Below are 27,310 nucleotides of genomic sequence, written 5' to 3'. Positions count from 1 at the left end.
AAAAACCGTATTGAATGTGTAAACCGCAATAAAGCGGTATACAAGTCCCTTTCCCTTCCCTTAAATAAGCACCGTGGAAAAGCAAAGCATCGAGTCAGGGGAGGCGGACCCAGGGTGAGAGCTGAGGGAAGTTTTGAGAGGAGCCCTAACGCGAGGACTTCCAGAGGAAAGGTTAGACGGCATCCTCCGCGGTCGCTGGAATGATGCAGCAGCGCTCGCGGGCTCGGCGGTGGTTGTCGGCGCGCTCCTCGTCTCCCTGCCTTAAGGCGTCACGTACGTATAAGGCTTTGCCCGGTCTTGCCACGCGCCCGAGTTAACGTACGTGGTGCAATATAGAGAGGGATGTTCTGGGTTGATTTTTTTTTTTTTTTTTTTTTTTGCTGCTCTTCACGATGCACTTAAAGGGTATCGCGATGGGCTGCGAAGATCGGCCTGTGTTGATTTTTATAGTATTGCACTTTTTTTTTTCTGTATCGCCCTTGGCAAATGCAAGAGATCAAGTCGGGTTAAAATGTATCTATAAAGTAGTTTAATAAAAAAGGTTCTAGATGTGCCTCCACGCATGTTTCATCTCATTGCCCAGGTTTTGTGTTGTTGTTTTTAAATACGCCTCTGAACTTCAATTGAATGTCAATTGAAAAATATGTTTTTTAAAGCATCTTTTGGTAAAGCCTCTGACTGCAGTCTGGATGGCATAGAAGGGGGTGAAGAGTTGCCCCATTCTTGTCGCCCAACAGGAATTATTACTCTTATTGCAAAACCTGGTAAGGATCCCCACTCAGTGTGGTTCCTATCCTTGTTAGGCACTGACAAAGATTTTCACTAAAATTCTGGCACACAGACTGCAAGTTTATACGAATATAAATTAGTGCTGGATTTATTGAGGGTTGCCAAAACCTTCAATAATATCAGAAGAGTTCTCCATTTAATGTGGCATTCTCAGAGGGGTGGATCATCCACACAGATTCTTGGAATAGATACGGAAAAGGCCTTTTGACAGGATGTCCTGGTCTTACCGGCTGACCATCCTGTTAAAGGTGGGAATGTTCATGCTTTACTACTATATGACTGGATAAAGTCCATTTACACAAAGCCCTTAGCTTGTTTGCAGATTAACAGAGGATACACAGATAGCTTTGAATTGGGGAGAGGAACCAGGTAGGGCTGTGCACTCTGCTTCTCTTTGCACTGGCAATTGAACTCTTTGCTCAACATATTAGGAGGATATCCAGGGCATTGAATATGGAGGGATTCATACTGGATGACTGTTGTTTGCAGAGGATTGATTGATTTATTTTTAAAATTTATACACTGCGTAATTCCAAGTCGCTTTCCATACAATTAAACATACTTAAAATCTTTGACAGACAAAACAATAAATAGAAGAGCCGCTAAACCTGACATGTCATTGGCACTATATGGGTTGGAGTCCGGATTTAAGATCAATCAAGATAAGTCAGAAATAACTAACACCCCCTTCCCCTTTTTTACAAAACCGTAGCATGTTTTTTAGCACCAGCCGCAGTGGTAACAGCTCCAATGCTCATAGAATTCCTATGAGCGTTGGAGCTGTTACCTCTGCGGCTGGCACTAAAAGGGGGAGTAAATATCTCAATAGGCAGGAATGCGTTTGATTTCAGCAACATTTCCAATTTAAATGGGCTCAGAAGTTCATAAAATATTTAGGGATCAATATTATAAACAGACTCTTTATGAGGCCAATTATTCCCCACTTTTGAAGACTATGGGAAGATCTAGAGCAGTGTTTTTCAACCTTTTTACACCTATGGACCAGCAGAAATAAAAGAATTATTCTGTGGACTGGCATCGGTCCATGAACCAGCGGTTGAAGAACACGGGGCTGAGTCGTGGGCCAGACCCCGCCCATCTCTACCCAATCTCCACCCCAGATCCCGCCCCCATAATAGTGCTAATTGCACCTTGCACGTCCAGTGCCTCATCTGGAAGCCTTCCCTCTGACGTTGCGACGTCAGAAAGAAGGCTTCTGGTTCAGGCACAGGATGCCCGTAGGAGCCACTGCCCGTTGCTTTGTGCACCAAATCAGTTAGGAAGAGGGAGCTGGCTCGAAGATAACGCCGCATCGATCGCACCGTGGACCGGCGGTTGAAGAACATTGTTTTGGGCCTGATGCATGTGCTGGCCCTGTGGACCGGCAGGAAATTTCTGTGGACCGTCACCGGTCCACGGACCGGTGGTTGAAGAACACTGATCTAGAGCATTGGGAGAATTTACATATTTCTTGGTTAGGTAAGGTACAAGGGGTTAAGTTATTGGCTTTGCCTAAGTTATTATACTTGGTTGACAGCCCTACAGATTCCATTACTTGAAAGGTTTCTCTCTCTCAGGATATTTCAATATCCTGTATATGGAAACCTCATGTGTAGCGGGCGGAGGGGGTACTCTATCAGTTAAAAGAAGGGGGTATGATAGTTCCCCATTTTAAACATTATTATACTGCTGTCCAACTTAAATGTTTTTTGGTCTGACAAGAAGATCGGCATAAGAGTTGGGTTCAAATAGAACAGGGTCAATTATCGTCTTTAGTCTGCGAGACAGTGCCTTGGTTACCTATCATAGAGATTCTGGGTATATAGCAAGGAGTGCCACCATTTTTGAAACTGATGACTGCTCCCTCGATTGTTCCCTGAAGAAAAATTGATGAAATTTGAGAGCTAACCTCAAAGCTAAGTAGCTAATTAAATGTGGTCAAACTAATGACTAAGAAATGAAATATAATTAAAGTGAAAGATAATGTATATGAAGTTTGAATGAATACCAGTATGAATCATTGAAGCTAAGGGCTGATTTTATAGTTTTGATAGAAATAAACAATAAAGTGGACTGACAAAGACGCAATGTAGCTGGGTACAATATATGGTCCATACAAAAGAAAAAACATGAAAAATATGATAAATAATATATTAAAAAAACGTATATAAAAAAATTTTGTAACTACATTTACAGAAATTTTCTCTTATCTTTATATATGATGCCGCAAAATGTGAGCGGACATTATATGGCTTTACAATAACATTGATATGAGAAGATTGTAGGAGATAGTGTTATAGATATATGTTGAAGCCCATTTTTAAGGCATATAAGAACATAAGAAATGCCTCTGCTGGGTCAGACCTGAGGTCCATCGTGCCCAGCAGTCCGCTCACGCGGCGGCCCAACAGGTCCAGGACCTGTGCAGTAATCCTCTATCTATACCCTTCTATCCCCTTTTCTAGCAGGAAATTGTCCAATCCTTTCTTGAACCCCAGTACCGTACTCTGCTCTATTACGCCCTCTGGAAGAGCATTCCAGGTGTCCACCATACGTTGGGTAAAGAAAAACTTCCTAGCATTTGTTTTGAATCTGTCCCCTTTCAACTTTTCCGAATGCCCTCTTGTTCTTTTATTTTTTGAAAGTTTGAAGAATCTGTCCCTCTCTACTCTCTATGCCCTTCATGATCTTGTAAGTCTCTTATCATATCCCCTCTAAGTCTCCTCTTCTCCAGGGAAAAGGGTCCCAGTTTCTCCAATCTCTTAGCGAATGAAAGGTTTTCCATCCCTTTTATTAGACGTGTCGCTCTCCTCTGAACCCTCTCAAGTAACGCCATATCCTTCTTAAGGTACGGCGACCAATATTGGGACGCAGTACTCCATATGCGGACGCACCATCGCCCGATACAACGGCAGGATAACTTCTTCAGTTCTGGTAGTAATACCCTTCTTGATTATACCTAGCATTCTATTCGCTCTCTTAGTGGCCGCTGCGCACTGTGCCGTCGGCTTCATTGTCATGTCCACCATTACCCCCAAGTCCCTTTTTTGGGTACTCTCATTTAATAACATCCCTTCCATCGTGTAGTTGTACCTCGAGTTTCTGCTTCCCACATGTAATACTTTACATTTCTCAAGGTTGAACTTCATCTGCCATCTCGTTGCCCATTCCCCTAGTTTGTTCAAGTCCCTTTGCAATTCTTCGCAGTCCTCTTTAGTCCGAGCTCCACTAAATAGTTTGGTGTCGTCCACAAATTTTATTATCTCACACTTCGTCCCTGTTTCTAGATCATTTATGAATATATTAAATAGCAGCGGCCCGAGCCCCGAGGGACAACACTTGTGACCCTCCTCCAGTCCGAGTAGTGGCCCTTTACTCCTACCCTCTGTTTCCTGCCCGCCAACCAGTTTCTAATCCATCTATGTACGTCTCCTTCCACCCCATGGTTCTTCAGTTTCCGGAGTAGACGTTCATGAGGCACCTTGTCAAAGGCTTTTTGGAAATCTAGGTATATGATGTCTATGGGGTCTCCTCTTTCCATCCATTTGTTAATTCCTTCAAAGAAGTGCAATAAGTTAGGCACAATCTCCCCTTGCAGAAAGCATGTTGGCTGGTTATCAGAAGTTTGTTTCTTTCAAAATGTTCATCGATGTTTTCTTTTATCAATGCTTCCGCCATTTTCCCCGGAACCGAGGTCATACTCACCTGTCTGTAGTTTCCAGGGTCACCTCTTGATCCCTTTTTAAAGATGGGCGTAACGTTGGCTATCTTCCACTCCTCTGGGATCACGCCTGTTTTCAGGGATAGATTGTAAATTTGCTGAGGAAGTTCCACTATTTCCTCCTTTAGTTCCTTCAGAACCCTTGGATGGATTCCATCCGGACCCGGGAATTTGTCAGTTTTTAATTTTTCTATCTGCCTGCGTACCCATGGATGTTAATTTTTCTGCTTGATCTCCCTTGAAGATTTGCTCAGGTTGTGTCTTCATTTGTAAATACAGATGAAAAGAACATGTTAAGTCTTTCTGCCACTTCTTTCTCCTCCTTCACCACTCCCTTCCTGTCTCCATCATCCAGCGGTCCCACCTCCTCCCTAGCCGGCTGCTTCCCTTTAACATATCTAAAGAACGGTTTGAAATTTCGTGTTTCCCTGGCTAGCCTTTCTTCATACTCTCTTTTAGCTTTTCGAACCACATGGTGACATTCTTTTTGATACTTCCTGTGCTCTTTCCAGTTCCCCTCAGTTTTGTCCTTTTTCCATTTCCTGAAATAATTTTTCTTATTGCCTATCGCTTCTTTCACTATTTTAGTTATCCACACCGGGTCTTTTGTTCGACTCTTTTTGCACTCATTTCTGAATCTGGGGATATACAGATTTTGCGCCTCGCTCACTGTGTGCCTGAAAAAAGACCAGGCATATTCTACCATTTGCCATTTTCTGGAGGTGTTCCTAAGTTTCTTCCTTACCATTTCCCTCATTGCTTCATAGTTTCCTTTTCTGAAGTTAAAAGTTGTCGCTATGGTTCTCTTTCCTTTCGGTATTCCAACCTCCACCTTGAACTTGATCATGTTATGATTGCTATTTCCCAACGGTCCCACTACTTCCACTTTCTTTGCAGGTCCTCCTAAAACCCATTTAGGATTAGACCCAGAGTGGCATTTCCTCTCGTCGGTTCTCTAACAAGCTGCTCCATGAAGCAATCTTGTGTAGCCTCCAGGAATTCTGTCTCCCTAGCGCATCTTGAGCTTCCAAGACTCCAGTCTATCCCAGGGTAGTTGAAATCTCCCATAATAACCATGTTGCCACTTTTGCATTCCCGCTTCATCTCGGCTTCCATTTCTTCATCGATATCTCCGGTTTGCCCTGGTGGACGATAGCATAGGCCCATCTTTATTTCAGGCCTTTTCCTTCCCAGTATTTTAACCCATAGTGATTCCAGCTTGTTGGTCGTCTCTGCTGTGTCCATTCTTGTCGATTGTATGCTTTCTTTTATGTATAGGGCTATTCCACCTCCTTTCTGGAGAATGGATCCGCACAAGGTCTGGTCCCTTAAAAGTCAGGTGCTACTTTAGAGCGACTCCACTCCAGGTGGCATAGAGGTTCCTCCCAGATCAGGTGGATCACTGGTATAAGATCTGGGAATCCCAGGGATTTTTTCAACTGGGGCAATTGGTGGAGGAGAGTAAATTGATAACCCTTTCAGAGTTGGAGGGAGAATATGGTTAGATCTCAAGGATTTTTTTTAGTTACAGACACATTTCAGATTTCATTTAGAAGCAGGCTCTTCCAGAGTTAAAGCAGGAAGAAACACTTTTGGAATGGGCTCTGAATGGGAGTAGTGACAGGGGATGTTTCTGTAGATTTTATCAATTCTACAGGAAACTGCTCCTCTTATTAAATATATTTCTATATAGGAGGGCTAGTTGGTGTAGACTTACAGTTTTAAAACATGGGACAAAACTTTTAAACAACTTTTTTGAACTTCTGTAGTAGGTCACTTGGTGGAGAATGGGTATAAAATGTTGTATCGATGGTATTTTATGCCTGTTCGCTTCCATCGTATGTACGACAGAGTTTCTGATTTCTATTGGCAGGCTTGTGATAATCAGGACACTTTCGTCTGTATATATGGTGGCAGCCAGTGCCCACAGGTCCAGCCTTATTGGGATATGGTTTTTGCATTGATTGCAGGCATTATTAAGAAACTGTTACCAAAATCTGTGGGATATGCCTTGCTTCACATTAAACCTGTGGAATTGCTGAGCAAACATTCAAAACTGGCTTTCTCTATCCTTACTGTGAGTCGAATGCTGCTGGCAGCACAAAGCAAATGATGTGTACAACTCTTGAATGTCTAGACTTGCAGCCTTGCGTAAAAATCATCTGGTACTTTTTCTTAAGGTATGGGACCCATATGAAAAATGGAGAGAGCAGTTGTATATGTGAACTAATTTGCTGAATATTAATTGACTTCATCCACCACTTTCATGGAGTGGATGAGAGAAGGGGGGATATAGGCTATTGTTCTCAGAGAGAGAAATTGCATTATACCAAAGAGTGATGATGGTATGATTATTTGTTTTATGGGACTAGTTGCTTGTTTATGCATTTGGATGTTCTTGTTTCTATACTACATGGAAATGATTTCAAAACTAAATATTTTTTTTAAAATCCTATGAATTTCTTGGACTAGAGGGCCTGTTATTTTGCTGTCACCATGAGGTGCACAAGAACTGGGAGAGAAGGGTGAACTCTTCTGATGCCTGTAGATGGCTGCTTCTGTATGAATCTGCATGCAACCTTTTAATGTTTTCTCTCATGAATACCATTAGGTGCTAAATGGCAGATCTCAGTTCCCAAAGAGGGTCCGAGTTCCTGCACAAAGGAGTGAAATGTGGGGAGGATGGAGCAGGCCAGCGGCCATTGGAAGAAGTTCCAGAAGATCATCAGCTTTCCTTGCTTACCCAGCCCTATTTGCAGACAGTAGAAGGTAAAGCAGTTCTTAGGAGGTCCTCCTTTATGTGGGTAGAATGGTGTTACATGAAAAGCACAAAAATACAGTATAACTTTTCCCCCTCCTCTAACACTACTTATTTATATTTTTGGGTGAAATTTAGATACTTCTGATGTGCCACTGTTGAGACTCCCCTGACCCCATCTCTCACATATACACACTGCCAGTACACTTCAGTCTTGACCTACATGACTCCTTCTTCACTACATCTACACAGACTCTTGTCAATATACCTTTAAACCTCTCCAGGAAAGACTAAAAATGTTAGGGCTCTTCAGCTTGGAAAAGAGACGGCTGAGGGGAGATATGATTGAAGTCTACAAAATCCTGAGTGGAGTAGAACGGGTACAAGTGGATCGATTTTTCATTCCGTCAGAAATTACAAAGACTTAGGGGACACTCGATGAAATTACGGGGAAATACATTTAAAACCAATAGAAGGAATATTTTTTCACTCAGAGAATAGTTAAGCTCTGGAACGCATTGCCAGAGGTTGTGGTAGGAGCAGATACCGTAGCTGGTTTTAAGAAAGATTTGGACAAGTTCCTGGAGGAAAAGTCCATAGTCTGTTATTGAGAAATACATGGGGGAAGCCACTGCTTGCCCTGTATAGATAGCATGGAATATTGCTACACCTTGGGTTTTGGCCAGGTACTAGTGACCTGGATTGGCCACCGTGAGAACGGGCTACTGGGCATGATGAACCATTGATCTGACCCAGGAAGGCCATTCTTATGTTCTTACGTTCTGCTATTCCAATATTAGAATCTGTAGATGAAATGGTTTACCTAGTGTGGAATGGATGGAACTGAACCAAATTTTCTAGGTTAGCGACTCTTTGCCTTTCACTGTGCTGAAACCCTGTACACTTGAATAACCCAAATCAGCAATGATGGATAAGAAAATATTTTAAGGAGGGCATAGGATGGAGTGACGAGGTGAAAGACTCTTGAGTAATCTAAGGAAATGACAGAAATGGTGGAATAGGCTCCCGGTAGAAATGGTGGAGACAAAGACTGTATCTGAATTCAAGAAAGCGTGGGACAGGCATATGGTATCTTTTAGGGAGAGGAGGAGATGGATGCTGTGGATGGGCAGTTTGGATGGCCCATTTGGCCTTTATGCGTGGTATTCATATGTGTAAGTGCCCCTGTATCCAAATAATGATTTTAAAAAAGCTGCTACTACTTGCACATGTAGGTCCACTGCACATGCTGTTTTTGAAGAAAGTGTGTTGTGATCACGTTTTAGGAAGGACCTAAAAATATTAGAGCTGCATTTCGATTACTTTTTAATTGCAATTAATTGCACAATTTAAAATCTTTGAGCATTATAAATGTGCATGAGTCGAGTCTCTTTAATTTGAAAGGAAACTGCAATGAGAGGGCATAGGATGAAGTTAAGAGGCGATAGGCTCCGGAGTAATCTATGGAAATACATTTTTACAGAAAGAGTGGTAGATGGGTGGAAGAGGTGGTGGAGACAGAGACTGTGTCTGAATTCAAGAGGGCCTGGGATAGGCACGTGGGATCTCTCAGAGAGAGAAAGAAATAATGGTTACTGTGGATGGACAGATTTGGCCTTTATCTGCCATCATGTTTCTATGTTATTAATGTATTTATTTATTTCCCATTACAGTTCTTGCCCCAGGTGGTTTACATATTATATACAGTACCTGTATATAATATGTAAACCACTTTGACTGTAGCCACAGAAGGCCGTATATCCAATCCCACCTCCTTCCTTTCCGTAAAGGACTGATAATCTCCCTCCCTGCCACCCCCAGATCCAACATCACATTGTTTCTCTTCCTGCCATCTCTCATCTCTTCCCGCAGCTCTTTCTCTCAGCACCTCCAATCCCATGAGCAGAGATACAAACCTGGTAGTGAGCAGCACCAAGCATCCTTGTGGCTGCTCACCACATCAGCCATAGCTTTTACTGGTGGCCCCTCCAGTTCTGCTTCTGGATCTATAGCTCACTCCCCTCTCCCTACCCACGGTTTAATGTCTCCTCCCCCCACACTATTCTACTTTAAAAGTGGTCTTTTGTTGGTCCCCAGCAGCAGTAGTGTTGCATGTACATTGCTGGTGGCCTGTTCCAAAGCTTTCCCTCTGGCCTATTCTACCTCCTCTGATATCATTTCCGCTTTCTGCATGGGCAGGACTGGTCAGAGAGAAAGCTTTAGACCAGGCAGGAAATGTACAATATTACCACTTGCCAGAGTTAAATCACTGCATTTGGTTCGTGTTCATAATTTTGCAGATTGCTTTATGTAACTTCAAGAGGGAAGGCTTCTGGGTTGGCTGTGGGTGGCATGCAGGGAGCGTTGCACACAGCTTTGTGGAGGGGCGAGTATGGCTGGAGGGCAGGAAAAAGGCGGCATTAGCGAGGTAACACTCTTGGGAGCCCTTCAAGGTGCTTCCATCCCTGCGGGATCCTCGAGACTCTGGAAATGAAAAATCAGAAATATAAAAATCATCAAAAAGAGGTAAGATAAATGATTTAGGGCTCATTTTACTAAACCGCGAAAGAGCTTCTTACCACGGGCTGGCTAGGTAAATGCTCCAATGCTCATTCAATTCTGACGAGTGTCAGAACATTTACCTCACTGGCTTGTGGTAAGAACTAAGAAGCTCTTCTGCGATTTAGTCAAACAGCATTAGTAATTGAAATATGTCAATCTTTATATTGCACTGTACAGGAGGGGCTTTATGCCATTGAGTGTGTGATTGAAAATTTTAATCACGATTAATCGTGTAATTAAAAATTTTAATCAATGTCCATCCCTAGTACAGTGGTACCTCGGTTTACGAGTGCACCGGTTTGCGAGTGTTTTGCAAGACGAGCAAAACATTCGCAAAATCGGCGCCTCGGAAACCGAGCGTGCCTCGATTTACGAGCAGCGCCCCCCCGCAATCCGGCACCCCCTCACCATGATCTGAAGTTCCCCAGACCCACCCGAACAGGCTTCTGACTACCATCTCGGCCTCGGCAGATGAATGCGCAGATGCTCAAGGCCCAGCAAAGAAGAGGAGGCCGATCTTCGGGCACCAGCACCAACGCACAGGACATGCCAGTGCCGGTGCCGAGACTGAGATGGAAGTAAGAAGCCTGTTTGGGTGGGTCTGGGGGACTTCAGATCGCGGCAGGGGATGCCGGATCATGGCAGGGGGGGTGCCGGATCGCGGGGGGGGGAGAGGGTGAAGGATCACGCGGGGGGGAGCAATGCTGGTTCTCGTGGGGGGGTGGGGGGATAGAGCAGCGCCGCTGGCCTCGGGGGATGGGGTGGGTGGGAACGAATCAAGCGAGTTTCCATTAGTTCCTATGGGGAAACTCATTTTGATATACGAGTATTTTGGTTTATGAGCATGCTTCTGGAACAAATTATGCTCGTAAACCAAGGTACCACTGTAATTACTTCTGGTTACACTTGGCTCTTAGTTGGCATTTCCTAGATGTCCAGTTTTGTAAACCTTAGCACTTATGTGTGTGTTGGTGCTTACACACATAGGGGTGGATTTTATAAAGGGTAAGCAGCTTTATCCCAGGACAAGCAGGCAGCATATTCTCACATGTGGGTGATGTCATCTACGGAGCCCCAGCGCGGACAGCTTTTCAAGCAAACTTGATTGAAGTTTCAAGCTTGCTATGCTGCACCACGCATGTGCATGCCTTCTCCCTCCACTAGAGGGCGCATCCCCACCTCGTGGTCCTCAGTTCAGTTTTTTCCGCGGAGCCAGAAGCCCTGTGGAATTTGTGCTCCGTGCCTTTTGCCTTCTGACACCGCGGCTGGGTTTGTTTTCTCGGTCGCTGTGCTTGATTTATTGTTTTTGTTCGTTCGTGTGTTCGAAATCGTCGAAAAAAAAAAAAAAGTTTTTCATTCCGGCTCCCGGTAGCCGCGACCGCGGGACCTCGATTGTTCCCAGCCGTTTTTCGTGTTCATGTCCCGTCCTTTGACGGGCTTTAAAAAGTGCACCCGGTGTGATCGGCTGTTTTCCATCACCGATCTGCACCGGTGGTGCCTTGTTTGCCTGGGTGCGGATCACCCGACTGATTCCTGCACTCGGTGCTCGACTTTTCAGCCTCGAGCGCTCCGCCGTCGGCGCGCCTGCATGGCAGAGCTCTTTAGTGTTGACCCTGCGGCGGGGAAGGCCTCGACGTCGGCCTCGGCCTCGGCCCCAGCTTTGACCTCGGCCTCGACTCCCTCGACCTCGCCGCGGATACCTTCTTCGTCGAAGCCTGCCTCCTCGACTCCGAAGTCCACTATGGGTAAGTCCTCACTTCCTTCTTCGACTCCAGGGTCTTCAAAGAAGCCATCCTCGGGCTCCTCGACGGGGGCGGGGGGGGGGTCATCCTCGGCCCCGCCCCGGGCGTCGAAGTCGGGTGCTCCAAGGGAATACTCCTCGCCGAGGTCGCCCTCAAGAGAGCACCCGCCGTCTTCGGACATGCCATCTATGATGGCTGTACCGGTCTTCCAGGACATGCTCTGAACGCTTATTGCCTCGGAGCTATCCTGTGCCATGGCCCACCTGCAGTCGTCCTCGACCGTAGCTCCGACCTCGGCCCCGACCTCGGCTCCGGTGGTGGTCCCGGCCTCGACCCCGACCTCGACCCCGGCGGTGGACCAGCCTGAGCAGAGTGTGCGACCTCGGGACAAGGTGCGCCGGGTCTGCAGGATTTCCTCCTCCTCCTTGTCGAGGTCCTCCCGCGGGTCCTCGCCCTCGGGTCGGCCCCGGGCGAAGCACCGGTCCCGGAAACCCAAACGTCCTCGGGGGTCTCCTCGCCGACCCGGGAGACGCAGCACCTCGGGGTTTCGGAACTCCGCCTTGATAATCCGAGGCTTCTGCGTTCCCCTGCGGGGAAGGGATCCAGGGACTCTTCCCCGAGGAGGAGGGGGCGGACCTCGGTGCCTCAGACCCCGGGGACTTCCCCGAGGGGCTCCTCGGGTCGTCGGAGATCTCCGACTCCGACGAAGTCCCTTGGTGCAGTTTCCTGGGGTTCAGAGTCTGGCACCGGGCGGGAACCCAGATACTCCCGGGAGGCTTCTCCGTCCTTCATGGCGGCTGGGGCCTCGCGCTCCTCTTCCCCACCCTCGAGGCCCTCTTCGTTCTCGAGGTTCGTGGTGGACATGGGGAAGGCTTTGGACCTCGACCTGTTTTTGGGGTCTCAATATACGAAGGACTTTTTGGAGGAACAGGATTTGCCCTCTCCTCAGCGGGAAGCTCCGCGCTTACCTTTGCACAAAATCCTCCATCATACGTTTTTGCGCAATTTAGAGTCCCCTTATGCGGTCACGGCTGTCCCTTCGAAGATGGAATCGAAGTACCGCACGGTTCACTCTAAGGGCTTCGAGAAGGCGCAATTGTCCCACCAGTCTTTGCTGGTGGAATCCTCGTTGAAGAAATCCCAGCCTTCTCGCGTCTCTGCAGCAGTTCCGCCTGGGCATGAGGGGCAGACGCTAGATAAGTTTGGGCGCCGCCTCTACCACAATTCTATGATGGCCAATAGAGTGCTCAACTACGCCTTCGCCTTCTCTTCTTATCTGCGGCGACTAGTCAAATCTATGCCCCGTTATCACGGGGTCCTGCCTGACTCCCATAAGGAGGACTTTAGTGAGCTTATTGATACTTTGTCCCAACTGCGTCTCTTCCTGTTTCATGCAGTCTACGACGCTTTTGAGTTGTCGTCCCGGGTCTGCGCCTTTGCCGTGGCCTTGCGCCGTCTTGCGTGGCTGCGCATTGTCGATATGGACCCGAATTTATAAGAACGCCTGGCAAATTTGCCGTGCGTGGGGTCGGAACTGTTTGATGAGTTCCTGGAAGCGGCTACCAAGCGCCTGTCCGATCATGAGCACTCCTTTGCCTCGTTGGTCCGCCCCAAGGCCAAAGTGGCCACTCCGAGGCCTTACCGACCTCCCCCGCGGCGTTACCCTCAAAAGTCCACTCCGGCTTTTTCTAGGCCTCCTCCTCGGCGACCCCCTCAGCAGGCCAGGGCGTCCCACCAGAAGCCTCAGGCGCAAGCGGCGTCCAAACCGGCGCCGTCTTTTTGACGCTCTGAGCGGATGGGGGTGGGCCCCCTCCGCGCTGTCGCCGTCCCCGCTTCCAATCGGGGGCCGGCTACGAGCTTTCCATTCGACCTGGACTCAGATCACATCCGATGCTTGGGTGCTCCGTGTCATCTCGGAGGGTTACTCCCTCAACTTCATGGAGGCTCCTCCGGACAGCCCTCCCAGCGCGTGTCTTTTCAACCGGATACAACTTCCCCTTCTCCTCTCGGAGGCCAGGACCTTGTTGAGTCTCCGGGCAGTTGAGTGGGTGCCCCCCAACCAACGGGGTCAGGGGTTTTACTCCCGTTATTTTTTGGTCCCGAAAAAGACCGGGGACTTGCGCCCCATTTTGTACCTCCGGAGGCTCAACAAGTTCCTTGTCTGGGAGAAGTTCCGTATGTTGTCGCTTCTGGTCCTGTATCCACTGTTGGAGGAAGGGGATTGGATGTGCTCCCTGGACCTGAAGGAAGCTTATACACATGTTCCGGTGCATCCCGCCTTCCGCAAGTTTCTACGGTTCCAGGTGGGGGAGTTGCATCTGCAATACCGGATCCTCCCCTTTGGCTTGGCCTCGTCCCCTCGAGTCTTCACGAAGTGCATGGTAGTTGTCGCGGCGGCCCTGCGATCTCAGGGTCTGCAGGTCTTTCCCTACCTGGACGATTGGCTGATCAAGGCCCCTTCCAGGGAGGGGGTTATCTCAGCGACCCAACAGACTATCATCTTCCTTCAACGTCTGGGGTTCGAAGTGAACTTTCCCAAGTCTCAGTTGTGCCCGGCTCAATCCCTTCAGTTTATCGGGGCTGTGCTGGACACAGTTCGCCTCCGTTCGTTCCTCCCCCCTCCTCGGTTGGAGGCCCTGCTTTGACTGAGCCGCCAGATTGCGCTGCAGCCCTCTGTATCAGCTCAGCCCTCTGTATCTACTTGGCCACATGGCGTCGACAGTTCATGTCACGCCGTTCGCCCGCTTGCACCTGAGGCTTCCTCAGTGGACCCTGGTCTCCCAGTGGCGTCCCGGTCTCCAGTCCTGTAACAGTGACTCCTTCCTTGAGACGCTCGCTCCATTGGTGGACCAACTCTTCCAATCTTTCCGGGGGTTTGCTCTTTCTTGTCCCTCCACATCGCAAGGTCCTGACCACGGACTCTTCGGAGTACGCGTGGGGGGCTCATCTCGACGGTCTGCGGACTCAAGGTCTATGGTCGGCGGAGGACCGTCTTTGTCACATCAATGTGTTGGAGCTTCGTGCCATTTTTCTGGCTGCTCGAGCGTTCTGCCACCTTCTGCACGATCAGGTAGTCCTCGTGCGGACGGACAACCAAGTGGCAATGTACTATGTGAACAAGCAAGGGGGAACGGGCTCTTGGTCCCTGTGCCGGGAAGCCCTGTGCCTTTGGGAATGGGCGGTCTCCCAGAACATCTTCCTCCGGGCGGTTTACATTCAGGGAGAGAGGAACTGTCTGGCCGACAAACTCAGTCGTCTGCTACAGCCGCACGAGTGGTTGCTAAACTCCAGAGTTCTGCATGAGGTCTTCGACCGCTGTGGGACTCCTCAGGTGGATCTGTTTGCCTCCCCACAGACTCACAAGCTGCCCCTCTATTATTCTCGGATGTACTCCCCGGACCATCTCGAGGCCGATGCCTTTCTTCTCGACTGGGGAGGGAGGTTCCTGTATGCGTTTCCTCCTTTCCCTCTGATCTTGAGAACGTTGGTACATCTCAAATCGACCAGAGCCACTATGATTCTCATTGCGCCTCGTTGACCTCATCAGCACTGGCTCTCCCTGCTTCTTCAACTCAGTGTCAGGGAGCCTCTGCTACTGCCTGTTTTTTCCTCTCTGCTGTCTCAGAGTCGGGGGTCACTGTTGCATCCCAATCTTCAGTCCTTACATCTGACGGCTTGGTTCCTTTCCCCTTGACTTCGCTTCCCGTTTCTCAGTCTGTACGGGACGTGTTGGAAGCCTCGCGTAAGGTTTCGACTCGGCTTTGTTATTCTCAGAAATGGACAAGATTTTCCTTCTGGTGTTCCTCGCACCATCTGGATCCGGGTTCGGTCCCGGTGTCTTTGGTTCTGGAATATTTGTTGCATTTGTCACAATCCGGGCTGAAGACGACTTCCATTCGGGTGCATCTCAGCGCTATTGCTGCTTTCCATCGGCATCTCGAGGGTCGGTCTCTCTCTCTTCATCCTCTGGTTGCTCGTTTCATGAGGGGTCTTGTGAATGTTCATCCTCCTCTGAAACCTCCTCCTGTAGTTTGGGATCTTAATGTGGTTTTGGCTCAGCTGATGAAGCCTCCTTTTAAGCCTATTGACAAATCTCATCTTAAGTTTCTCACTTGGAAGGTGATCTTTTTGCTTGCGCTCACGTCCGCTCGTCGGATTAGTGAGTTGCAAGCTTTGGTTGCGGACCCGCCTTTTACTGTGTTTCATCATGACAAGGTGGTTCTTCGCACTCATCCTAAATTTTTACCTAAAGTTGTGTCTGATTTCCACCTCAATCAGTCCATTGTTCTTCCGGTGTTTTTTCTGAAGCCCCACTCTCATCCTGGCGAGGTGGCGCTTCACACGCTTGACTGTAAGAGGGCGTTGGCCTTTTATCTTCAGCGCACTAAGTCTCATCGGAAGGTTCCTCAATTGTTTTTGTCCTTCGATCCTAATCGGTTGGGACATCCTGTTTCCAAGCGCACCTTGTCCAACTGGTTAGCTGCTTGTATCTCTTTTTGCTACGCTCAGGCTGGTCTCACGCTCCATGTAAAAAGGGGCACTTGAGTGAGGCTGCTTTTTTTTTTTTTAAATGTATTCTTTTATAAAATGGTTGCTGATCTGTACATGCAGCAAACTATTTCTCCACATTCTTGTATCTTTCACAAAAGCCTCCCTGTTCAGAGAGCCTTTTGTAAATGACTCAGGAAACTGTGGATGCCCTGACCTTGATGACCTTTGTTTTACCTAGACGTCCTATACCAAATCTGTCTTTAAAGCTCATATTTTCTTCTTTGGTAACCTGCATTGTAAAAGTATTTGCAGTGGCAAACACTTATTGAGAGCTAGAGAACTGTTAGGTTAAAAAGGGAGAGATATATTACCAGTAGAAAAGAGATGAAAAAAAATACCCATTAGAAATCACTAGTGAGAGCATAATGGTCTAAGTCTGGAAGCCATACCTTTGAAAAGGATATGGATAGAATGAAGGCAGTCCAGAGCGCACCTACCAGAATGGTAGACTCTGTCCCTTAAGTTCCATGAAGTGAGACTTAAGGATTCAAATTTGCACACTCTAGAAGAAAAAAGAGAGAAGTATATGATAGAGGCATTCAAACTAGGGTTACCAGCCGTCCGGATTTCCCCGGTCATGTTTTCCTTTTCAAGGACATGTCCGGGGCCTGGACGGCTTTTCAAAACCCAGCACTTTGTCCGGGTTTTGAAAAGCTTCCTCTAAATCCCGTCAGGCAGGAGGACATCTGCGCATGCGCAGATGCCCTCCTGCCTGACGAGAGCAGGCAGTGGGGGCAGAGCTAGGGCGGGATTTGCGGCGAGGCTAGGGTGTAACAGGGCAGGGATGGGTGGAACTGGGCGGGACTAGGGGGTCCGGATTTTACTAAAGTAAAAAATCTGGTAACCCTAATTCAGACACCTCAAATGTAAATTTAATACATGAGGCATATTTCAGTGGAAAGGAAATTATTGAACAGAGCCAAAATTTGAGACTGAAAGGGAGCCACCTTAAGTAATACAAAGAAGTATTTCTTCATGAACTAAGCAAAACTTGACAACTCAGTACTTGAATTCATGCGTGGAAAAGGCACAGGGCGACATCTGTTGCAGAGAAGAGATGTAGGGTCTGCAGTGCTGAAACAGGAAAACAAAACGAGCAGACTAAAAAGGCCATGATACAGACTTTCACAGACTTATCTCTCTCTTCATCTTATATGCATTTTAGAAAATTGTTAAAATCAAGTTTTATTTGCAAAATTCCTGGAGAATTGACTTGTTAATCACTGAGATTGTTCAGTCTTCTTAGTTTGCTAAACCACATAGAACTGCAAGGTTTTGCGGTATACAGATGTGATTTTATGTTATGTTATATTCTATCCAAAAATAAATACAATCGAGAGAAAATTTTTTTTAACTAAATATATAACTCAATTCGCAAAACAATATAATCACAAAACAAGAGAATTCAAGTAGATTCAAAAACACATACAAAAAAATGACAAAGATAAATATAAATGTATGCTCAGTGAAATCAACATCAGAAATGCCACTGAAAGGCTCTGTTTGGTGGGTGTGGTTCCTACTGTTCTTGGTAGTTTGTGGCGTTTTTTCCCCCCTTCTGCATTGGATTCTTCCTCTTGAAAAAGAACAGTGGAAACACGATCTGTGCCGAGGAAGTTGAGGGGAGCTGTCTGAAGCATTTGGATTTTACTGTTTTGGATGTGGAGTGTGTATGTACTATTTTTTTGGATGCAGTTTTGATTTTGGCTTGATTTTCACTGAAGATTTGGGGACTGGGGAACACAAGATTTTGTTTGCCAGACAAGACAAAACGCCGTGGCACATTAACTATTGCCTTCCTGATCAAGAGAGGACATCAGATAAAACAGCTGAGATAAGTATTTTTCTTATCTTTTTACTCTGTTTATTCATGATTGGAGGTAGGGAGGGAGGACGTGTGCTATGATGTACATGTTTAACATCTTTTTAGCCTGTCTATGGCATTTCTGATGTTGATTTCACTGAGCCCACATTTATATTTATCTTTTTTGTAATTTTCTTGTATGCGTTTTTGAATCTACTTGCATTCTTTTGTTTTGTGATGATATATTCTATAACTCTAGCCTTATCAGATCATCTGTGGTCTTTTATCTGAACAAACATGAGGGAGTCTTTGCCAAGTGTGTAGTTGTTTCCTGCTAACCCAGTTTTGTTTGTGCTTTTCATAGAGGAGATATCCATGGCTTTCCATACCTACAACATGGCAGCCAACTTGGGTCCTTCCCAACGCAGGAAACGGGAGAAAGGCATGAGCTTGGATGGAGGCAGCACGTTGTCTGTAGATCGGCGTAAGTCCAAGGTCTGGAATTACTACACCAAGCTAGGGGATGCCTATGTGGAGTGCAATGTGTGCAAGAAGCAGCTGTCCTTCCACAACAGCACAACCACCATGCGGGAGCACTTGGTGAGGAAGCACAGCATCCGAGATACAGCTCTGACGCAGCTGAAAGAGGAGCCCGCTTCTGAACCCGACTGCTTGGGCCAGGAGAGCCTGGGGAAACGTGCTCGGCAGATGACTCCGGAAAACACTCTTTTCCAGCCCCCAGTGCCCCCTTGCTCCGAGCCACGCACAGAGATGGTCCTAGACTTAGTGCTTGAAATGATCTTTCGTGACCTTCATCCTCTGTCTGTTGTGGAAGACAAAGGCTTTAGACTTCTTATGGGGTATCTGGAACCTGGTTTTAGTATCCCCTCTCCTGTGCAGTTGGCAAGCATGTTATGGCATAAATACAATGTGGTCAAGCAACATTTGGAGCACTATCTACATACAGCCCAGGCTATCGTCCTTTCATTGGACATTTGGGCTTCTCAGCCCAACCAGACTTACCTGACCATTAGTGCCAATTTTATTGACTGCAATTGGCGCTTGGCAAGGTGCATTCTAGAGACACAGCCAATGCATGGACATAAAGGGGATGATTTCCTTGGGGAGAAACTGTGCTCTGTTTTAGCTGAGTTTGAGCTGTCCCCCCGATCGGTTTTCTGTGTGATGCATGACCAGCTGTCCAATATGCTGGCCAACTCTCCAGTCCTGAGGGATACCTATGGATGGACAAGCCTTTGTTGCACCGCACACATGCTGCATATTTGTATCAGCACTGCATTGCAGGCAGACTCCGTACAGGAGGCCCTGGCGGCAGCCAGAGACATTATCAGCTATTTCCAGCAGGATGCAAAGGCCACATGCTCTCTGAACACAAAGCTGGAAGCTATGAGCAAGACAAAGCTGAAACTGATACTAGATATGCCCTCCCGTTGGATAACCACGCTGGAAATGTGTGAGAGCTTGCTGGACCTGAAATGGGCCATCATGTCTGTCCTGGAAGAGCACACCAAGGGCACAACAATGATCCAGAATTTGGCTGATCATCAGTGGAAGCTTCTGCAAGATCTGCTGCCAGTGATGCGGACTATCAAGATTGCCGCATCTTTCTTGCGGGAGGAGCAGAATGCATCCACCTCTTCCCTGATGCCGTGCATGCATGGCATCATGACGGCCATCAGACACCAGTGCCAGGACTCCAGCAGCATTATCAAGACAGTGGTGAGCAAGATCATATCAGAGATCAATCAGCACTGGGACCTGGAAGATGAGGGGAAGCTACTGGAAAGCCCTGCTGTGGTAGCCTCGTTTCTGGATCCTCGTTTCAAAGAAGTAAGGTTCCTCAGCCCTGCTGCCCGGAGTCAGCTCCACAGCAGAGTTAAAAACATACTGTCACAGGTATTTAATCCACAGGCACTGACCAGCACCCAACCCTGGTTGCCTTCAGAGTGCAAGGTAGAACTGGGTGAAACAAGCAGCCAAGTAGCTCATGACAGGGCTCTGTGTGAGCATCCACAAAGTATATACGACATCCTCCTTGGCAAAGACCCAACAGAGAGCATGCCTGAAATACACCAGCAACTGGAAAACTATATTGTGGAACCCCTGTGCAAGCGCAGCACCAACCCGCTTTGTTGGTGGCGTAGCAACGAACATCGCTTTCCCGCTGTTGCCAAGTTAGCGCAGCAATACCTTGCTATCCCTGCCACAGCTGTAATACCCGAGCGAGCCTTTGCAGCTGCCAACACACGGCTTGAGCACCGGAGGGCAGTTCTCACCCCAGAGCACTTGGACCAAATTCTCTTTCTCAATCAAAATCTGGATTTTTTAGAGTCTATGAAAAATAACAAGACCTGAAACTTTAGATGGAAATAATGGAGGAGCTGTGAGAAGTTATTGGGGCGTCTGGACAGTCTGCCAACAGTTTTGCCTAAGGCACTGTCCACAGCTTCTTACCAGTAAGGGTGGAGAAGCCCTACAACAAGCCACTTACGGAGGTAGTGGTTTTTTAAAACAGGTTACTCACATCTCTTTGGGAATAGAAACAAAGGATAAGCTGGGTGAACTTTGAGGTTACTTCTTGCTATCTTTGTTTGAATCTGATAAGCATGCCTGAATTGCACAATCCACTGAAGGGAAGATTCTCAAAACTTTAATGTGCTCGCTAAACCGGTTCTAGATGGTTTAGATGGTTCATATATTTTAGCAGCGGTTTATCAAAACAACTTACTGTAGTCTTTTCTAAGATTCCTAGCAGTCTCCGACTCTGCTATGCAAATGTATTACAACAAGGTCATTAATAATTTAAAGGAGCACTTTGGGCAATTCTCTATTATCGCCAGTGATTCCCTAACCTCGCTATCCTACATTTGCGAGCAGAATTTTCTAGCAGGTCTGAGCTGTCATAGCCTTACTTTCTGATCAGTGCCTGAGCGCTGATTGGCTCAGGCATTGACAGGAAAGTAAGGCTTGACTGCTCAGATCTGCCAGAAAATTTTGCTTCTATCAAGCAACCCCACACCCGCTTTCCCCTGGCAGCAAGAATGATGCCTCCTCCCTCCCGCTGCCATGCCACAACCACCGACACCCCCCTCAGGCAGCGGGAGAGATGCCCACATAAGAACATAAGAATTGCCGCTGCTGGGTCAGACCGGTGGTCAATCGTGCCCAGCTGTCCGCTCACGCGGCGGCCCTCTGGTCAAAGACCAGCGCCCTAATTGAGACTAGCCCTACCTGTGTACGTTCTGATTCAGCATAAACTTGTCTAATTTTGTCTTGAATCTCTGGAGGGTGTTTTCCCCTATGACAGACTCCGGAAGAGTGTTCCAGTTTTCTACCACTCTCTAGGTGAAGAAGAACTTCCTTACGTTTGTACGGAATCTATCCCCTTTCAATTTTAGAGTGCCTTCTCGTTCTCCCTACCTTGGAGAGGGTGAACAAACTATTATTATCTACCAAATCTATTCCCTTCAGTACCTTAAATGTTTCGATCATGTCCTCTCGCAATCTCCTCTGTTCGAGTGAGAAGAGGCCCAGTTTCTCTAATCTTTCACTGTATGGCAACTCCTCCAGTCCCTTAACCATCTTAGTCGCTCTTCTCTGGACCCTTTCAAGTAGTACCGTGTCCTTCATGTACGGCAACCAGTGCTGGACGCAGTACTCCAGGTGAGGGCACACCATGGCCTGGTACAGCAGCATGATAACCCTCTCCGATCTGTTCGTGATCTCCTTCTTAATCATTCCTAGCATTCTGTTTGCCCTTTTTGCCGCCGCCACCACACATTGTGCAGACAGCTTCATCTACTTGTCGATCAGAACTCCCAAGTCTCGTTCCTGGGAGGTCTCTCCAAGTACCGCCTCAGACATCCTGTATTCGCGCATGAGATTTTTGTTACCTACATGCATCACTTTACACTTATCCACGTTGAACCTCATCTGTCATGTCAATGCCCATTCCTCGAGCCTGATTATGGCATGTTGCAGATCTTCGCAATCCCCCTGCATCTTCACTACTCTGAATAACTTTGTATCGTCTGCAAATTTAATTACCTCACTCGTACCAATGTCTAGATCGTTTATAAAGATGTTGAAGAGCACGGGTCTAAGTACCGAGCCCTGCGGCACTCCACTGGTGACGCTTCTCCAGTCCGAGTTTTGTCCATTTACCCCCACTCTCTGTTTCCTATGATCCAGTCAGTTTTTAATCTACATGAGTATTTCACTCTCTATTCCATGGCTCGCAATTTTTCGAAGTAGTTGTTCATGCGGAACCTTGTCAAACGCCTTTTGAAAATTCAGATATACAATGTCTACCGGGTCGCCTTTGTCTTCAAAAAAGTGCAGCAAGTTCGTCAAACACGATCTGCCTTTGCTAAAACCGTGCTGACTGGTCCTCATCAGCCCATGTTCGTCAAGGTGATCAATGATGCGGCCCTTTATCAGTGCCTCTACCATCTTACCCGGTACCGAGGTCAGACTCACCGGTCTGTAGTTTCCCGGATCTCCCCTCGAACCTTTCTTGAAGATCGGTGTAACATTCGCCACTTTCCAGTCTTCTGGAATCGTTCCCGATTTGATCGACAGATTGGCTATTAGTTGAAACAGTTCAGATATGGTCCCTGTCAGTTCCTTGATGACCCTCGGGTGGATGCCATCCGGTCCCGAGGATTTATCGCTATCAATCTGCCTACATACCTCCTCTAGACTGTCCATCAATCGTGTCAGCTTTCCGTCTTCGTTTCCAGCATATAGCCTGATGGGTTCCGGTATACCGTGTAAATCTTCTTCGGTAAATACAGATGCAAAAAATGTGTTCAGTTTGTCGGCGATTGCTTTGTCCTCTTTTAGCGCTTCCTTTATTCCATGGTCATCCAACGGTCCCACCGCTTCCTTCGCGGGTCGTTTCCCCTTGCTATATCGAAAGAACGGCTTGAAGTTTTTCACCTCCTTGGCTATTTTTTCCTCGTAGTCACTTTTGGCCCCTTTTACCTCCTTGTGACACCTGCGTTGATGTTTGTGTTTGTTCCATGCCACAACCACCGACACCCTCCGTCAGGCAGCGTGAGAGATGCCCATAGGTTGCAGTTGTGCCCCCATCAACCCCTCCCCCCCACGTCTCTGACGCCCCTTACCTTGTTTATGAAGTCCGTCCAGAGGGATGCCTACCCCCTCCGGCCAGCAGGACCACTTATGGAAGAAGCCTTAAGCATCTGGGCCAATCAGAGCCTTAGGCTCTTCCCAGGTGCATCCAAGGAGGGGCCTAAGGCTACTCCCATAGGAGGAGTCTTAAGCAACCTGGGCAATCACAGTCCTATGCCCCTCACTGGTGCATCCCAGGATGCCTGCCATTTTGAATAGGCAGGACTGCTGGTTGAAAGGGGTAGGTGGCCCTCTGGACGGTCTTCATAAACAAGGTGAAGGGGGTTGTTAGAGGCATAGGGGGTCATCGGGGGCACAACGGTGGCAGTGGGAGGGAGTGGGCATCTCTCACACTGCCAGGAGGTGTCGGGGAGGTTGCTTGGCGGTGGGAGAGAGTTGGCATCTCACCCACTGCCAGGGGTTGTTGCGGTGGGGATTGTTGCATGGCGGTGGGAGGGAGTGGGGATCCTGCTGCTGGGGGGGTTATTGCTTGACTGTGATGGCGGGAGGGAGTGGGCATGCATCCCTCTGCCAATCTTCGATTTGGGGTTTTGTTTTGTTTTGTTGTTTTTGCATGTTTATTCTGCATATGTGCCGAATACTGTCACCAGCAATCAGCACATGCAAATTTAGCGACCCTCTGTGAACCTCATTTGCATGTACATTTTTTTAAAGAATGACTCGCATTTTTTAAATCGTTACAGTAGCGTCCACAACTGCCCATTGGATTTTACTGCGAACATTTGAGAATCTTCCCCTTAGTGTCTGGAGCACTAAAAAGGATACTAAACATATTTGGCAAATGTCTCTTTAATCATAGGAGTGCAACTATAATATATGAGCTATTTTAGGCAAAAGAGCTGTTTATATGCACAAGTTTGGGGGGGGGGTTGGCTTTAAGCTATTCACTGATGCTTTAATGCCATTTCAAAAGCCATGCTTCTCTTTTGTGGCCTTTAAATCTAAGCAAAAAGTCCTGGCAAAGGGGGAATACAGCACTCAAGAAATCAAAACTGATTAGCTTGATTGACCTTCCATCATTACATGTTCTGTTGAAAGGCTTCGCATCTAACCTGAACAAGCCTTCCTGGGAATTGTTTCCATTTCAAGCAGGGAATGGACAAAGTACCTTTGTATTCTAGTGGTGAGAGTTTTCCAAAAATAAGCACCTTAAGGAAATGCGGGAATTTTGTGTGTGAATCAATTGGGTATTTTAAGGGCAATCCACATTTTTTTTTCCTCCTTCATTTTCACAAGACAGTTTCTGTACTTATATTTTGTTTTTACAGCATTAAGTCACTGCTGCTCTTTGGGTGGTCTCAGGCTCAGGTCAGCAGGTATCAGGTGATATTCTGTGCAGTTTACTGGTTTGAAAATCACTTTCAGCAATTATTGCAGAGAAGAAATGGAATAAAAAAAATTAGGATGTGGCTATTTTGAAACTAATGTTATTCACCTTGATGCCTCCATATGGTCCAGGTTTGAAAACAGGAATGGTATGTTACAAATTTTATCAAGTGATAGCAGCATGTTTGGATCCAATACAATTAAGCGTATCTGGGAAAATACTTAGCTAGGCATATTTATTAAATGTATATTCTTCACTACTCACTGATCTTTAATGTAGCAGTTATAGCAGCAGTTCACTAATATTTGGTATAACCTTCTGAGGCTACTGCCTATTTGAGGGTGGCATGAACAATCCTTAATTTCTACCTCCGCATTGACAATTTAGGAGATGCCATGATGCTCTTTTTGTATTTGCACATGAGGATATCAAAGTACCTTGCCAATTCGATCACTGGCTAAAGTACTTGTTTTCTCCGGAGACAAGCAGGGGATATGCAGGCACACTTGTTGGTGAAGTCTTCTAACAGCCTGTATGTCGGTACTGTCCCCTAGCTATAGTAAGCTTTTGGCATGTGCAAGGGAATTCTGCCTTCCGTGGCTCCTCCCCTTACCTTGTCAGTTTTTTCTTCAGCCACTCCTATAAGGTCGCAAGCTCTCCCCGCTCTCACAAAAAATAAAATTATACAGTCGTGAAAAATTAGGACACCCCATGAAACATTCAGTCCTTTCTTAAGAAATGTTCACATATCGATGTAAAATCTTTTTTTTTAATTTATCTCTGGAAAAGAAAGTGATTTAATTGCAGGTAAATAACAAATATTTGCCAGAGAGAACATAGACAAGACACCAGGACTTCTGGAATAGTGTTCTATGGACAGATGAGTCTAAACTTGAATTATTTGGACACCAGAAAAGAGGACATGTCTGCCAAGTCTCTTCCCTGAAGAAGCCCTTTCTGGAAACGTCAATCGCTCCTCCTAAACTTACTTGCTCCACTTCATCACTGACGCTGAAACCGTGGATTGAAGACAAAGTTTTATTTTATTTTTCTTTCCAGCTTATGATTTATCTTTAATCTTATCTATTGTTTTGCCTTTTGTCTATGTTTTGTTCTATTTCTATCATTTAAATTTCTCCAGAATTCTACTGTTCAACGGCTCCCCCTTCTGCTTCTATTCCTTTCTCTCCTCTCTTCTACCTTCCAAAGTATTTAGATCAATGCTGTCTTGTTAAAATGTTTATTTTATTTTTATTTTTCCTCTAACTCTACTTTTCACTTCTCTATTACCCTCCAGGTACTTTAGTTAGATTGTGAGCCTTCGGGACAGTAAGGGAATTTTTCAAGTACCTTTCTTATTTCTAATCTTAATGTATATTTTCTGTAAACCGCTTAGAACCTAACGGATGTAGCGGTATATAAGAAATAAATTACATTACATTACACCAAATACTGCATTCCAGGAAAAGAACCTCATACCAGCTGTGAAGCATGGAGGTGGAAGTGTCATGGTTTGGGGATGCCTTGCTGCAGCATGACCTGGTCAGCTCACCATCATAGAATCCACCATGAATTCTACCGTGCTTGAGGAACAAGTGAGACCATCTGTAAGAAAATTAAAGCCAGAGTGGAACTGGATCCTGCAACATGACAATGACCCAAAACATACCAGTAAATCCACCAAGGACTGGCTGAAAACTAAGAAATGGAGAGTCCTGGAGTGGCTGAGTCAAAGCCCTATCTTAATCCCAGTGAGATGCTGTGGGGTAATTTGAAATGGGCTGTACATGCAAGAAACCCCTCAAACATCTCACAGCTGAAAAATTCTGCATTGAGGAGTGGGCCAAACTTTCCTCAGACCAATGTCAAAGACTGGTAGATGGCTACAAGTAGTGTCTCGCTGCAGTTATTTCAGCCAAAGGGGTAACACTAGCTATTAGGGTGTAGGGTGTCCTAATTTATTCCTCAGTTAGAATATACATTTTTGTGGATATCTTTTGTTTCATGAGTAAATCAAGGAACATTTTTGTTGTTTACCTGCAATTACATCACTTTATTTTCCAGAGCTAAATTAAAAATAATATTTGACATTGATATGTGAACATTTCTTAAGAAAGGACTCCTTCCCCACCAGTTTTGAGACAAAACAAGGTGATTTGAATGTTCTGAAGAATTTTGAAAAAAAATCAGGAAATCCAAGATAGTCACCATGGCAGCATTTTGGTGTAAAAAAAAAAATGGCCCAAAATGGCTTATCAGAAATTAAAAAAAACAGAAATTAGGATTTTAGAGGTGGGGAACCCTATAGGAAGTGGCAGAAACAGGATTTGTAGAGCCCCCCAATTCTGCACATAGGCTGTAACAGACTTACTCACTGTGACCTGTGCTGTGGATGTGCTGCAGCCTGCCTCAGCTCTCTTTTAAAAGTAGGTGGATCTGGAGAAGAATCAGTGCCTCAATGGAACTGTCCTCTAATGCTGAAATCTTCAGGTTGCCAGCCAGACCAAAGTCTGACTGATCCTTGACCCCCGCAGATCTGTGCATGCAAAAGGGGGGCAGCAAAACACAGCCGGCACCCTGAAGAGCCCTGCTGAGCCCTCTTTGTCTTATGTGATTCCATCTCATAAGCCCCCCCTTTAAATCCCTATATAAGTACTTGTCTGATGCCCCTTTTGTCCTGTGTGTTTGTCTTAATTAGACTGTAAGCTCTTCTGAGTAGGGAATGTCTCTTACATGTGCAGTGTGCATGCGCTTAGTAGCATAACAACCTGCACTCAAGCACTTTCGACCCAGTAGGCATGTAAAGTTTCTAGGGGTCTGGACCCTGAACTCCACAACAGTTTCTGCAGGCTGGCCAACAAGTACCATAGAGGGATTG

At 46.5% G+C, this 27,310-nt stretch overlaps 1 protein-coding gene across 2 annotated transcripts; it reads left to right on the top strand.

Annotated features, from left to right (window-relative positions):
- The first annotated feature begins 104 nt into the window (after positions 1 to 104).
- Positions 105 to 21,160, top strand: LOC117364974 (zinc finger BED domain-containing protein 1-like). 2 transcript variants are annotated; one of them, XM_033954744.1, is made up of 3 exons: positions 105 to 318; positions 7,122 to 7,279; positions 18,292 to 21,160. In XM_033954744.1, the coding sequence occupies exons 2-3, from the start codon at positions 7,129 to 7,131 to the stop codon at positions 20,301 to 20,303; spliced, it is 2,163 nt and encodes a 720-aa protein (XP_033810635.1). In that variant the 5' UTR covers positions 105 to 318; positions 7,122 to 7,128; the 3' UTR covers positions 20,304 to 21,160. The 2 variants fall into 2 exon arrangements, with proteins under 2 accessions (XP_033810635.1, XP_033810634.1); XM_033954743.1 differs by having other exon boundaries at positions 106 to 273.
- Positions 21,161 to 27,310: the final 6,150 nt, after the last annotated feature.

This window comes from Geotrypetes seraphini, chromosome 8 (genome assembly GCF_902459505.1).
Source record: "Geotrypetes seraphini chromosome 8, aGeoSer1.1, whole genome shotgun sequence".
Classification (NCBI taxonomy): domain Eukaryota; kingdom Metazoa; phylum Chordata; class Amphibia; order Gymnophiona; family Dermophiidae; genus Geotrypetes; species Geotrypetes seraphini.
This window is presented reverse-complemented; position numbering and strand designations above follow the sequence as displayed.